Below are 14,320 nucleotides of genomic sequence, written 5' to 3'. Positions count from 1 at the left end.
GGTAGGGGACCTATATTGCTTGGCAATAGTCTTGTTTTAATTTATAAGGTATTAAAAACCTACATTATTTAAAGAAACTATGAAATAAGATACATATTTGCTACTACTATACAAGGAAAAAAAACATGCTAGAAACTCAGCTAAGCAAAAAACATTTTATTAATTTTAATGAGCTGTTTTTATGCCCCCGGTAGGGTGGCATATAGCAGTTGAACTGTCCGTCAGTATGTCAGTCTGTCCATCTGTCCGAAAAAAACCTTTAACGTTGGCCATAACTTTTGCAATTTTGAAGAAAGCAACTTGATATTTGGCATGCATGTGTATCTCATGAAGCTGCACATTTTGAGTGGTGGAAGTTCAAGGTCAAGGTCATCCTTCAAGGTCAAAGGTAAAAAAAATAAAATTATTTCAAAGCGGCGCAGTAGGGGGCATTGTGTTTCTGACGAACAGATCTCTTGTTTATCATGTTTGTGTTGTTGTTGTTTTACAGCCAGTTCTGCTACTGTCCTGCGATTGTTTTCAAAATGATTACCAAATATTTTGAGAAAATGATTGGGATGTATATAGACCAGCTACTGTAAATGTTTAATACAGATAAGTTTATTTGCTCTGCACAAAAACATGAATCACTTCCCAAGGCTGGTGGTTCAGATTTTATAAGCGTTGCTTTATTAACGTATCTGTATAAACATTATTCTCTATTTGTTTGATAAGAATTGTTTCAGCCTGGATGTTTTTGTATTGCAGAAGAACATCAAGGCGTATTCGTTCATCCCATTTGTGGCATTCTTGGGTTTCTCATGGATGTTCACATTCTACCAGGTGCCCGAGACAAAGGGCAGGACGATTGAGGACATTACCGCGCTGTTTCGCGTCAAGGACATCCCCTACCAGCAGATACCACAACACTCGGACTCGGACTCAGAGTCACAATAGAGGCTGTGTACAACTCACTGTTTCATGCATAACAATGACCAACAATGAGATCATAGTATAGAAAAGTGGTACCAGTAGTGTTTGACACTACAGTTCTGTATATCTATGTCTTATTGATAAGGTGTTAGTATTTAATGAATTTACATTAAACTTGTGATAACAATATGGCTTTATACAGCTTTTTAAATTGAAGTAAGATGCATGAGCAATTTTATTACAAGCACCACCTAATTTTCACCACCTAATCATCATCATTTTCATTGTAGTTGCAATATTCTACTTTTAACAATATAACTGTTACACAGTTCCACTTTCAAATGTTTAATACAAGTTGAAAAGTAAGATCATGCTACCATAACAGAGCAGCCTGTGCCAATATACTGGTATTCATGGTTTTCAACTGCAATACCGGTAATGAATACATGTGGAACTACAGTTAGATTTCAACTAAAACGTCAGTTCAGTATGCTTGCGATGTTCAAACAAAGGCTATGAACAAATATTCAATGTGCTCACACCTGAAACTGGTTTTGAATGGAAGAATGTTATTTCAACTTCAATTAAGAGGTTAGAAACTACAAAAACTTTATACTTGTATACAAAAAAATGTACCATGTTTTGACTATGCATGTTTATCATGTTAGAATTCGGATGCAATCATGTCCCTTGTTGACAGTCTAGATACAGCATACTGCAAAATCACAATTATTCGTGTGACAAGAATATTTTTGTTTTGTGGGAAAATGGATACACAAATGTATGATCCTGATTTATACCTTTAACTTCGTCTAGGTAGATAAGTTAGGCTCGGGGCTTATTAAATACCCTTCATGCCTTGTGTTATAATATAGCATTTTTCATGGATGTTGAATTATCAGGGGCGGATTGAAGACAGTCAATGACAACTGATTCAAAGAGTTTCTATGCTTTTATTAGAGAGAAATGAAAACATACTGCATTGTATAAGGGTGTTTTGTCATAATATTAAACTTCGTTAATTGGAATATGATAAACCTGGCCCACCTTCTATAATGACTTCTTCACTCAATATACTGCGGATACATCTTGCAAACACTTAACAACTTCATGTCCATTTTTGTAAACAAAAAAACAACATACACGAATTTCCATTTCTACAACATTGTTGTCATGTTTAAAAAAAAAAACATGAAATTATATGCTGACGAATATAATTGATTTTTAAATGTTTTATGTGAATGAAATATTGGCAGTATGGTTTATTTAACTGGCACAAGAATTTGGAACTCTTTGGAAATACCTTTAACTTTTTTGGCTGTTCTAAGCAACTGACATTGGTTGTTGTATATATCTATATTGAGTGCTCACTTATGTTGGTTGAGGGGTTGATGCTGCTTGTGAAATTATATATTTTTTAAATTATATTGAAATTATATTTTGCAAAGAGATTAAAAATATACAAAACATACTTTACACTGGTTTCCAATTTTTAGCTCACCTGAGCACAACGTGCTCATGGTGAGCTTTTGTGATCGCCTTTTGTCCGTCGTGCGTTTTGCGGCGTCAACATTTGCCTTGTTAACTCTCTAGAGGCCACATTTATTGTCCAATCTTCATAAAATTTGGTCAGAAGATTGGTCTCATTTATATTTTGGATGAGTTCAAAATAATTATGTTTGCTTGAAAAACATGGCTTTCAAAGGGCGGGACATTTTTCCTTATATGGCTATAGTAAAATCTTGTTAATACTCTAGAGGCCACATTTACTGTCCGATCTTCATGAAACTTGGTAAGAAGATTCATCCCGATAATATCATGGACGAGTTCAAAAATGATGCTGGTTGGTTGAAAAACATGGCTGCCAGGGGGCGGGGCATTTTTCCTTATATGGCTATAGTAAAACCTTGTTAACACTCTAGAGGCCACATTTATTTTCCGATCTTCATGAAACTTGGTCAGAAGATTTGTCCCAATTATATCTTGGTATCTCAGGTGAGCGACTTTGGGCCTTTCAGGCCCTCTTGTTAATAGTTATATTTAGGGAATGCATGTGTCCTTGATAAGTTTGTTATTAATAAAACTTTCAGAAATTACTTATTTTACTACCATGGATTTTCACAATTTAGTTATAATTGTTTGTAAATAAGGTGTTATTAGTTTAATAAATGTTTCTGTTTATTGAATAGGCTCTATGGGAATAAAATTGTATGTTTGCATTGATATGAAGTACATGTATTTATGTGGTTTGCTCAGAAATATTATATTATTTTAGTGACAATTCTGTCTTTCTGTTGATATGTTATTGTTATATCTAATATTAAAATTCACATGAAATGTGAGCAGGGTTATGACAATATACATGTACTCAACAAATTTGGGAAGTGCAATATCTGTGTACACTGTAATGTGCTACTGGCATGAATGTGCCTAGGTACATTTGTTCTGTGTTTGTTGGTAGTCTGTTAAATAAAATCTACCTCCAACAAATTGCCTTTTAAAAAGTGTATGTTAAAAATGTTCCCTTTGCTTATGTTATATTTCTGCTTGTAAGTGGTTCAGGGAGATTGTGGGTGTATAATACTTATATTGTCAATAATATGTTTTTCTTTATTAAGGCACATGAAATCTCATCACAGCTTGCCCAAAAGTGTGATTGATGCATGTAATACATGAACATTGAATATGAAAAAAGCATATTGTGACAATACAAATTGTGAGTTATCATCCTACATAATTATTACTTGTACTGTAAAAATTGCTGCACATGTAATTTGACGAATACAAGAACAAAGACTTTGGAACTCCGATGATTATGAAAGAATAATGTTGTTTAATCACAATTTTTGGGAACTTGGGCCCGTATTCACCAACCCATTCTTAGACTTAAGAATAAAGAAAAGACTTGGAACCAAGAAAAATGCATTCAGTGTTTGAATATATAGATGCCTCCACTGGTAATTATGTCATTAACACAATGCTCTACATGAAGAATGCCATAGAGCGAGGTGTTTAAAAACAAGTTTTACTCAAAATTCAAGCATTTATTGAATATATTAATTTAAAGAATTTTCTTTATTCTTAGACTTGAGTCTAAGAATTGTTTGGTGAATACCGTTACTGAACTTTTAGAAATATGGGTGTCAGTATACTTGCATAGTTTTGAGTTCATCTGAGCTGGCTGTCCTGAAGGAGATCTATTGTGACTAGTCTTATGTGCGGTGTTGAGTGTCGTGCAGTTGTTGACTTTAATCTTGTTGCAACTCTAGGCGCCACATTTTTCATTTAAACTTTGTCAGAATGTTCTCTTGACAATATCCAGGCCCAGTTCAATCAGCGTAGTGTGCATCCAAAAAGTGTGTCAACATGTCAAAGCTTAGAAAAACTGTTTAACCCCTCTACAGGCAACATTTATCATTAAATCTTGATGAAACTTGGTGAGAAAATGATCTGCTGGAGCACTTAAACTTAAAAAGCCTATTTTACAATCATGTGAACTTGTGCACATGTGTGATGGGATGCAGTTATGCTCAGGTGAACTATTTTGGTCACATTAATGATCCTGTGTAGTGCATCATCTCTCTCTGAAACTGCAGGGCCCAGAGTTTTATTTGGCATCTAACCTCTTAAAGTTGTCGTCTGCTAAGTCTGTTAACACCATGCCCTTGAGGTCAACGCTTGTCATGCCTCAGGTGTCAAATCATCTTTAGAGATTTGTATAGTAAATGTTGATAAACTTAAAAAATCTTTTCTTATATTTGGCATGAAACAGTAAAATTTACCACATCTTAGTTTGTTCAAATCATGCACCTTGAGTTAAACTTATCTTGCCCAGGGTAACATGAATTATTTTGACTTCTATAGTAAATTGAGTTAAAAATCTTATTATCTGAAACCGCAACAGTCAGGAGTTCTTTACTTAGTTTGTTCAAATCATGCCATTTAATAGAAGTTATAGAACAAACACGCTCTTGTTTTGTTTTTTATTGACTGACCATTTATTCTTTAAAGACTTCATGATGTCTCATGCAATCAACTTATATAGTACCTGAAAATCGTGTTTTTCACTTTTTACTAAAAGGTTATAAAAAACATGAATTACGGTAGCTCTTCCTACATAACTAACATTAGTCTAATAATGATAAGAGGTGTAAGAGATCAATAATTTATGTTTTCTATTTAATATGCTGATTTTAGACCATTCTTTGCAAATGATAACTTTTTCTTAACTAGTAACACTATGCATTGTACTTATATATATTTCTAGTATAACACCTGGGGCTGTTTAAAGGGGCTGATTTTGGCATGTATTGATGCATGTCATTAAATGCTTTATATTGATAAATTTAAACATTTGACCTAAAAATCTCCTGGAAAAAAACAAGAATACAATTTTAAAAAAGGAAAAAAAGTAACCCTCCACAGGGCCTGAACCACTGACCCCTGGAATCTTGGAGTAAGAAGTCTCCCGCCTAGACCACTCGAACATCCATACTCGTGCTTAGAGCGGATGTATTTTTTTTAACTATATAAGCAATCCTTGTAGTTATCCAAAATATAACTACAACAGAATTTTCCAAATTATTCAATCGTTTCGTGTCGCACGACGCTTTATAATTTTCAGGTTTTTAAATCGTAAAAAGATGCATATAATGGATATTTAAAGGGATCTTTTCACGGTTTGGTAAATTGACAAAATTGAAAAAAGTTGTTTCAGATTCGCAAATTTTCGGTTTAGTTATGATATTTGTGAGGAAACAGTATTACTGAACATTTGCCATGGTCTAATATAGCCATTATATACATCTTTTGACGATTTAAAAACCTAAAAATTATGAAGCGTTGCAACGCAAAACGATTGAATAATTTGGAGAGTTCTGTTCTTGTCGTTTAAATTTGTGAAACTACGAAGATTGCTTATATAAGGTACAAAATACGCATGTTATGTATGCTTGGCAGGATAGCTCAGTTGGCTGATGCGTTTTTGCTTCAGGATTCCGGGGGTCACTGGTTCGAGCCCTGCCGCGGGCTACTTTTTTTCCCTTTTTAAATTTTATTTTCGATATTTTACTGGAGATTAAAAAATTTTATGTTTACATTTATCAATATAAAGCGTTTAATGACAAACTTCAAAACATGTCAAAATCTGTGAAAAGGCCCCTTTAAGAGCATGGCAAATGGTCAGTATTACTATTTCCTCAAAAATATCATAACAAAAACAAAAATTTGCGAATCTGAAACAATTTTTTTTAATTTTGTCAATTTACCAATCTGTTCTTGGAGTATATTTTAAACTAGGGGCAGTTCTAGTATTATATAACATTTCCATCCATGGCAAAGAAACTGATGTTGTAATGCAGGTACATACACTGTTACTAATGTTGTGTCAAGTTCATCACCATTATTGATTTAAATCAATAAATGTCTAACCCAGCTTTTCACTCAATGACCTTTATCAGCAGCTTATGAAATGCTCTGGAAATTTCCTGCCAGTAGACCCACATGAATAAGTCCAAATATTTCATAGGCTGTTACTAGGAGAGAACTTTCCCAGAACATCAGCCTCATCACTGGATCCTTTTAGAGATGAATGAGTACTGCGTGTAGTTTGATATATTGTTCAGTGAAAGGAAATCCAGGCTATTCTCTGCATTTTCATACGACACATAGACACACATTTTTGCCCATTTACAATTACACATTAATAAATTCCATCTTGCATAATATCATGGTCATAACTCGGTCAGTAATTCGTCAGGCCAGGACAGAATGGACTATTGGTAAACGTCTTATGATGATAACACTGTACTGCTTTCAAGATATAAAATTTTAGGGAAAGAATTAGTGAAAAACCTAATCTAAATGCCTCTTATTTGCATTGTGAGGAAACAAACGACCTATATTTACTATAGCAGAGCGACTCTGGTCCCTGGCCGTCTTTACCTTATATGGTAATCATAACCATATATGTCACAACACAAACATCTATAAATAAACGTTATGAATGAGTGTAATATGACCATATATGAAGAAAGCGTAATCAAATAACGTGCGAGGGGTACCGAATGGAGAAACAAGAAAAAACATCGTTGGAATAATCTCCCCTTTTGATTGCACACGAGCTTTCAAACGGTTTGGATCCGGTATTGTATACGTTTGTGACATTGTTTTGAGATCAAGAAGTCATTTCGGCGCTTATATATTTCAGTTTTGTTTTTGAACTTGCAATAGCTATCTTTTAATTGTGATTTGGTGTATTTCGACGTTGTAAAGTGTATAATTCAAAGTGGCATTCATTTTCGCGACCTAGTCCTAGTAACTCGGTGTGAGTGAACGAAGGATTTGTGTTTACTTTTCACCTTAAGTTCAACTGTGCGTTTTATTACCCATTTTGTGATCTATTAAAAACACGTGCTTCGCGCATTTGGACACTTACAGTGTATTTTACACTAGTGCAATAATTGACACGTTTGATGTGTTTATAGTGACTGTGATATTTGCATTGATTGAACACTTACCAGTGGATTGCAATTTTGAGTGACACTTTAATACTAATTATTAAAAAAACAGGTGCTTCGCGCATTTGGACACATTCAGTGTGTTACACACTAGTGCAATAATTGACACTTTTATCATGTTCATAGTGATATTTGCACTGAACATTGACCAGTGTATTGCAATTTTGACACTTATTGATTATTGAAAACTAGTGCTTTTTAACTTGTGTGACCTTTATTTTATTAAAGCGTGATTGATCTGTTTTGTTTATATTCTTTTTGTGTAGTTAGATACACATAAGACAAGTTTAGTCGTCCTTATTAGTCTTGTTGCAATTGTATTGTTAAGGTAGTATTTGGGTTGTTAAGACTTGTCTTTTTATAATTAGTAAATTTATTACGCAGGCTCTTTTGAACAGGATGCAGTGTTGTGTCAGGAAGCATTTTCCTTTTATTTTTTCAGGTGCCCAAGACAGGAGAAAAGTGAACCGTATTGCTGGGGACTCCAATGCTCATCGGATTAAGGATATTCTTCCTGCCGATATAGCTGTCAAATGCCTGCCAATCTCTGATGAGTATATGTAATGACAATGGTATAGAACAGTAATTACAGTTTCAGGTTTGTTTCTATTAATGGTATCACATGTACACATTTTTCTAAACGTTAAAACAAAATGATTAATGAAATAAACAAAAGGTTACCGTTTAAACGGTATCCATATGTCAGTTATAAAAGCGTCATTGACATCGCATTTCCAAACTGAAAGTAATGATTATTTCCAGAAGTTATATTCAGATCATTACCCATTTGGGCAATGACGTCATATTAAAACCAACTGTTCTTGCCGTTGTTGAGTCATTGGGTACACATTTTCTACTTACATGCCGTAGTATTTTATAACAAAGACAAATAAATATTGATCCCACATTTCTTCAATAAGACTACACCTGTGTAAATTTTTTATTGTTTTCTACCTAACAAGATGTACATAAAAACGAGTATCTGTTTATTAAATTAAAAATGAATGCGGATGAATAAATGTCGGAAAAAATGTCCTCATGCACGTTGTGCTGACGCGCGTCAAATGTTCAAGACAATTCGGGGAATGATCATGCAACAAATAGCTGGAAAATTTTCCCGAGCACTTTGTGCCGACGTGTGTCAAATATTCAAGACGTCTAGGTCGTACATGGTGTTTTGTTATGTTTACGCTGTTGTGAATAAGGGCCATCTGGCACACTTGATACAAATGTATACCAGTCTTTTTTTAACAGCTTTTAATAAGTTTTGCAACATTGTAACGTAATGAACTAAAATGGATTATGTTGATATCAACAGTCGTTTAAATGTTTACTGTTTTTGTAAACATTTTTGAGAAAACACGAAATGCCACCATTTAAACTTGATACTCATAGTTTCTATAAATGATGTAATTATTTCATTTCTTTATACTTAAACAGTTCAAATGTCAAGTCCTAAGCTTCGTATGATTACAGTATTTGTCATCAATATAAAGTTAAACTTATTATGCTGATGTCATCATGTGCAATGATTGGCATCATTGCGTTTTCTAACTAATTTGCATGGTTATATATTTTATTTAAGCGTGTGGAATATTTTACAGATTGTAGGGAATTGTAATTGCAAACTTTTCATTTTAATCTTGAGGCAAAGCATGAATTTTCCTTGTGTATTCATTCATGTATATTTGTGATTTATTTACACAGACATTCGCCAACTCTGTTTTCAAAGGTGCCAAATTTTCTTGTGATCGTTTTCGCCATGCATTGTTGAGAGACTTGCGGAAGATGGATGTTCAACAGCTGTATCTTCATCTAGGCTCAAATGACATTCTTACAAATGAAGCGGTGTTTTACCGGTACATATACAATAAAAAAAAAAGCTTTGATATTTAAATTTAATGTACATGTAGTTGTTTCCCATAACTATATAAATTTGCAAAACTAACATTTTACATGGTTTATTCCTCAATGAGTCATGGAAACTTGCAATCATTTTAGAAGTGTTATCTAGTTTCTAATTTATAAATAAAGCATTTCACAATATTTTCTATTATCCATGTTAACTTGACATTTTATGCTCCCCCAAAAAAATTTGGGGGGGGGAGCATATAGTCGCCGCTTCGTCAGTCCGTCTGTCCGTCCGTGAACAATTTTTGGATTCTCAGCAACTAAAGGCCGGAATTCAATGAAACTTAATGGGAAGCTTCACTATTAAGAGGAAATGTGCATATTATCAGCGGGTTCTGGTCGGATGATTTGTCACAGAGTTATGGCCCTTTTAAATTTTCTATTAACTGTACATATAGTGCAATTCTTGTCAGGGCTATTTCTCAGCAATTAATGACCGGAATTCAATGAAACTTTATGGGAAGATTTACTACCAAGAGGAGATGTGCATATTATCAGCGGGTTCTGGTCAGATGATTTTTCACAGAGTTATGGCCCTTTAAAATTTTCCATTTACTGTACATATAGTGCAATTCTTGTCCGGGCTATTTCTCAGCAACTAATGACTGGAATTCAATGAAACTTTATGGGAAGCATCACTACCAAGAGGAGATGTGCGTATTATCAGCGGGTTCTGGTCGGATGATTTTTCATAGAGTTATGGCCCTTTGAAATTTTCCATTGTACATATAGTGCAATTCTTGTCCGAGCAATTTCTCAGCAACTTATTACGGGAATTCAATGAAACTTTATGGGAAGCTTCACTACCAACAGGAGATGTGCATATTATCAGCTGGTTCTTGTCGGATGATTTTCCACAGAGTTATGGCCATTTGAAATTTTCCATTGTACATATAGTGCAATTCTTGTCCGAGCTATTTCTCAGCAACTTATTACATGAATTCAATGAAATTTTATGGGAAGCTTCGCTACCAACAGGAGATGTGCATATTATAAGCTGGTTATGGTCGGATGATTTTTCACAGAGTTATGGCCCTTTGAAATTTTCTATAAACTGTACATATAGTGCAATTCTTGTCCGGGCTATTTCTCCCCAACTACTGACTGGAATACAATGAAGCTTTATGGGAAGTTTAACTACCTTGAGGAGATGCGCATGTTATTAGTGGGTTCTGGTTAGATGATTTATTTACAGAGTTATGGCCCTTTGAAATTTTTAAGTTACTAAACCATCCATTGTATTAATTTGTCCAAAGTTATGCCCCTCAAGACGTTTCCTTTTATCTGAATATATAGTGCAATATTGTGACAAAAAAAACCTTTGTGGAGCATCACCCGTCTCAAACGGTTTCTTGTTTCATTATTTGCTGTCTACAATTAATTTTACATGAAATAGCAAATGTTTTATTTATGCGCATAATATTAACAATATAATTATACATATTTGTTTATGTAACTATTTTGATAGGTAAGTCAGTCTGCAAAGAAAAAGAACACATTTGTATATATTTTACTCCACATTTTTTATGCCCCCTTTCGAAGAAAAGTGGGTATATAGTTTTCTCACTGTCTGTCTGTCTGTCACACTTTTCTTGTCCCCTCTCTAATTCAAATAGTTTTCATCTGATCTTTACCAAACTTGTTTCAGAAGTTGTATCTAGGCAATATCTAGGTCAAGCTCGAATATGGGCCATGCCGGGTCAAAAACTAGACCATGGGGTCTATTAGTGCATTTTAAGGTTTAAGCATGGTGTCTGCTCTCTAATTGAAGTAGTTTTCATCTGATCTTTACCAAACTTGGTCAGAAGTTGTATCAAGACAACATCTAGGTCATGTTCGAATATGGGTCATGCCGGGTCAAAAACTAGGTCACAGGGTCACTTAGTGCATTTCAAGGATTAAGTATGGTGTCCGCTCTCTAGTTTGGGACTTTGCATTTTGCATTTCTAAATTAACGTTTTTTATGCCGCCGAAGGAGGGCATATAGTGATCGCACTGTCCTTCCGTCTGTTTATCTGATGTCTGTCTGTCCGTCCGTCACACTTTGTGTTTAGGTTTCGAAAAATGCTCATAACTTCTTTTGTCGCTTCAGATGTAACATTCATATTTGATATGCATGTGTACATGGACAAGGCCTTTCCATATGCACACAAATTTTTACTCCAAGACCTTGACCTTAGGGTCCGTGTTTAGGGTTCAAAAAATGCATTTAGATTTCGAAAAATGCTCATAATTTCTATCAAAGCATTTATTGGGGGCATACGTCATCCTATGGAGACAGATCTTGTTTAACAAATTAATTAAAAATAATATGTTGTCAACATGAAGTGTATATATGCAAGATCACATTCCCAGTGACAACAACTCTTTAATTGTTGACTGTATTTTAGCTGGACTATTATATATGAAATATATATAGTGGAGCTATCCTACTCACCCCGGCGTTGGCGTTTCCGTGAGCGTGCAAATGTTAAAGTTTGCGTACTACTTCAAATATTTTCAATGTCCATTGACATATTGCTTTCATATTTTGCATACTTGTTTACCAACATGATCCCAACCTATAAACAAGAGCAGACCACTGTATCAAGCATTTTGACAGAATTATTGCCCCTTTTATACTTAGAATATGCATATTATTGATAAATCTATGTTAAATTGTGCGTACTACCCCAAATATTTCCTATGTCCTTTAACATATTGCTTTGTTATATTGCATACTTGTTTACCAACATGACCTTTAACCTACAAACAAGAGCAGACCACTTAATCAAGCATTTTGATAGAATTACGGCCCCTTTATACTCAGAATATGCATATTATTGATAAATCTATGTTAAAGTTTGCGTACTACCCCAAATATTTCCTATGTTCTTTGACATATTGCTATTATATTTTGCATACTTGGTTTTCCAACATGACCCCAACCTATAAACAAGATTAGACCACTGAATCAAGCATTTTGATAGAATTATGGCCCCTTTTTACTTTGAGAATTGGACATTTTGCTTAAATTCACATAACTTTTTTATTTATGATAAGATTTTATTAATACTTTGACAAAACAACACTTACCTGAATACCACAATGGATTCCACCCGTGCAATACCAGTGCTCCAGCTAGGCCTAAATCGAAGGGCGCCCCGCCCTGCCCTCCTGAACCTCCGCCCTGACCTTCCTAGGGCCCCCCCTGCCCTTAAAAAAAATAAAATGTTTTTAATTTTTTTTTTTACATATGATGATTAATAAATCTCTTATTAAAATACATTGTAATTAATTTATTCCTCATTGTAGTAATTAAATTTGAATTGTTTAATGACAATGGGAATAATTTATTCTTACAATTATTGATAACACATAAATTAACATGCATGAGGAAGCATTCTAGAAACACCCGCGCGCTCGAAAGTGCCCTTTTGACAAAATACTGCGCGTCCAAAGTGCCCTTTTGACAAAAAATCCCCCTGCCTTTTTCAAATCCTAGCTGCCAGCACTGCAATACCCCACGCCCCAACCCAGAAATCCCTGCCCCCCCCCCCCCCCCCCACCAATTTTTTGTTTTCCTTTTTTATTTTTGAAAGATCGTCAAGATCGTCTAATAAATGACCACACCCCACGTTATATAACCCCCCTCTCAACACCCCCTACCCCCCCTCCCCAAATTTTTATTTTTTTTTCCTTTTTTTATTTTTGAAAGATCATCTATAAATTATTGAATATGAACAATTTCCCCATGATGGCTTACGTTATACTGTCAAGCATTCGAATAGTCGAGCGCGCTGTCCTCTGACAGCTCTTGTTATCTATTTTTATTAATGAAAATGATTGTATTGAAATAATTTCAGAGATGTAGCTGACTTGTGCGATTTGGTGCATCAGGTCAGTCCAGACACTGAGGTTGTCTTTTGCAAAGTTTTCTGAATAAAATACATTAACTTTAGTGGTTTGATAAAATAGAAAATGCCCAGAGCCAGTAGCACTGACACTTGCAGTGTGATATAAGAAATGGCAAAAATATTTTGAACCTTCTCCCATAACAGATATCTCCCTGTTAGCTAACAAACGTTTTTTGACTGATAGTTCAGTCACATAAATGTGAGGGGACTGTCAGGATGTTTTTTTTTAAATAATAATTATTGATTAAGTGATAAGAAAATATTGAAATTGTGTTCATTGTTATTTGAACTAACTTTAAGAAAGTATTGAAATTGTGTACATTGTTATTTGAACTAACTTGCTTACATTACGTGCATTTCAAGGATTAATTATGGTGTCCGCTCTCTAGTTTGGGACTTATTTTGCATTTCTGGATTAAACTTTTTTTAATGCCGCCGAAGGAGGGCATATAGTGATCGAACTGTCCTTCTGTCTGTTTGTCTGATGTCTGTCTGTCCGTCACACTTTGTGTTTAGGTTTCGAAAATGCTCATAACTTCTTTTGTCGCTTCAGATGTAACATTCATATTTGATATGCATGTGTATATGGACAAGGCCTTTCCATACCCACAACAATTTTTACCCCATGACCTTGGACCTTAGGGTCCCGCGTTTAGGGTTCGAAAATGCTCATGAATTTCTATCAAAGGCATTTATTGGGGGGCATACGTCATCCTATGGAGACAGCTCTTGTTTAACAATTTAATGAAAATAATATATATGTTTTCTTATCTAAGTTAATGTCAAAGTTCTTGTTTAGTATGTATTTATTGGTTAAAATGATGAAAAATAATGTTTTCCAAAGTTTATATTTAAAGGAGGCGCACAATCGGTTGTCCAGAATGCAGGGTTGTTTGCTCCAACGAAGACGCTTTGCTGAGCCACTTCTGCAGTCGCCACAATCAGCAACCAGAGACTGGAAAAGAGAGTAAATTAAGCTGATAGGCTCACCAATGGTATAACTTTAAATCACTACTTGTGTAGCTTGACACGCATTTTATGTACAATAAAGTAACAAAAAAAGGGGTCAACACATGCACTTTC

General features: G+C 34.6%; 2 protein-coding genes and 2 long non-coding RNA genes across 5 annotated transcripts in view; 2 read left to right on the top strand and 2 right to left on the bottom strand.

The window, feature by feature from the left end:
- LOC127881729 (solute carrier family 2, facilitated glucose transporter member 3-like) overlaps window positions 1–4,657 on the top strand; it is a 75,465-nt gene extending 70,808 nt beyond the window's left edge. Inside the window, exon 13 of one of the 2 annotated variants that reach the window (XR_008050227.1) lies at window positions 748–896. Coding sequence is in view for 1 of the 2 variants with exons in the window: in XM_052429812.1 (XP_052285772.1) it covers window positions 748–936 (189 nt within the window). In the remaining variant the exon portion in view is untranslated. Of the gene's footprint in view, window positions 1–747 lie in introns of both variants that reach the window. The other variant, XM_052429812.1, reaches the window with a different exon arrangement.
- Window positions 1–14,320, bottom strand: part of LOC127881735 (uncharacterized) — a 132,843-nt gene that overhangs the window by 108,099 nt on the left and 10,424 nt on the right. The window lies entirely within an intron of this gene.
- LOC127881740 (uncharacterized) overlaps window positions 1–14,320 on the top strand; it is a 128,555-nt gene that overhangs the window by 104,506 nt on the left and 9,729 nt on the right. The gene's annotated exons all lie outside the window — the stretch shown is intronic.
- Window positions 1–14,320, bottom strand: part of LOC127881741 (uncharacterized) — a 127,106-nt gene that overhangs the window by 109,840 nt on the left and 2,946 nt on the right. The window lies entirely within an intron of this gene.

Source organism: Dreissena polymorpha, chromosome 5, assembly GCF_020536995.1.
Source record: "Dreissena polymorpha isolate Duluth1 chromosome 5, UMN_Dpol_1.0, whole genome shotgun sequence".
Classification (NCBI taxonomy): Eukaryota; Metazoa; Mollusca; class Bivalvia; order Myida; family Dreissenidae; genus Dreissena; species Dreissena polymorpha.
This window is presented reverse-complemented; position numbering and strand designations above follow the sequence as displayed.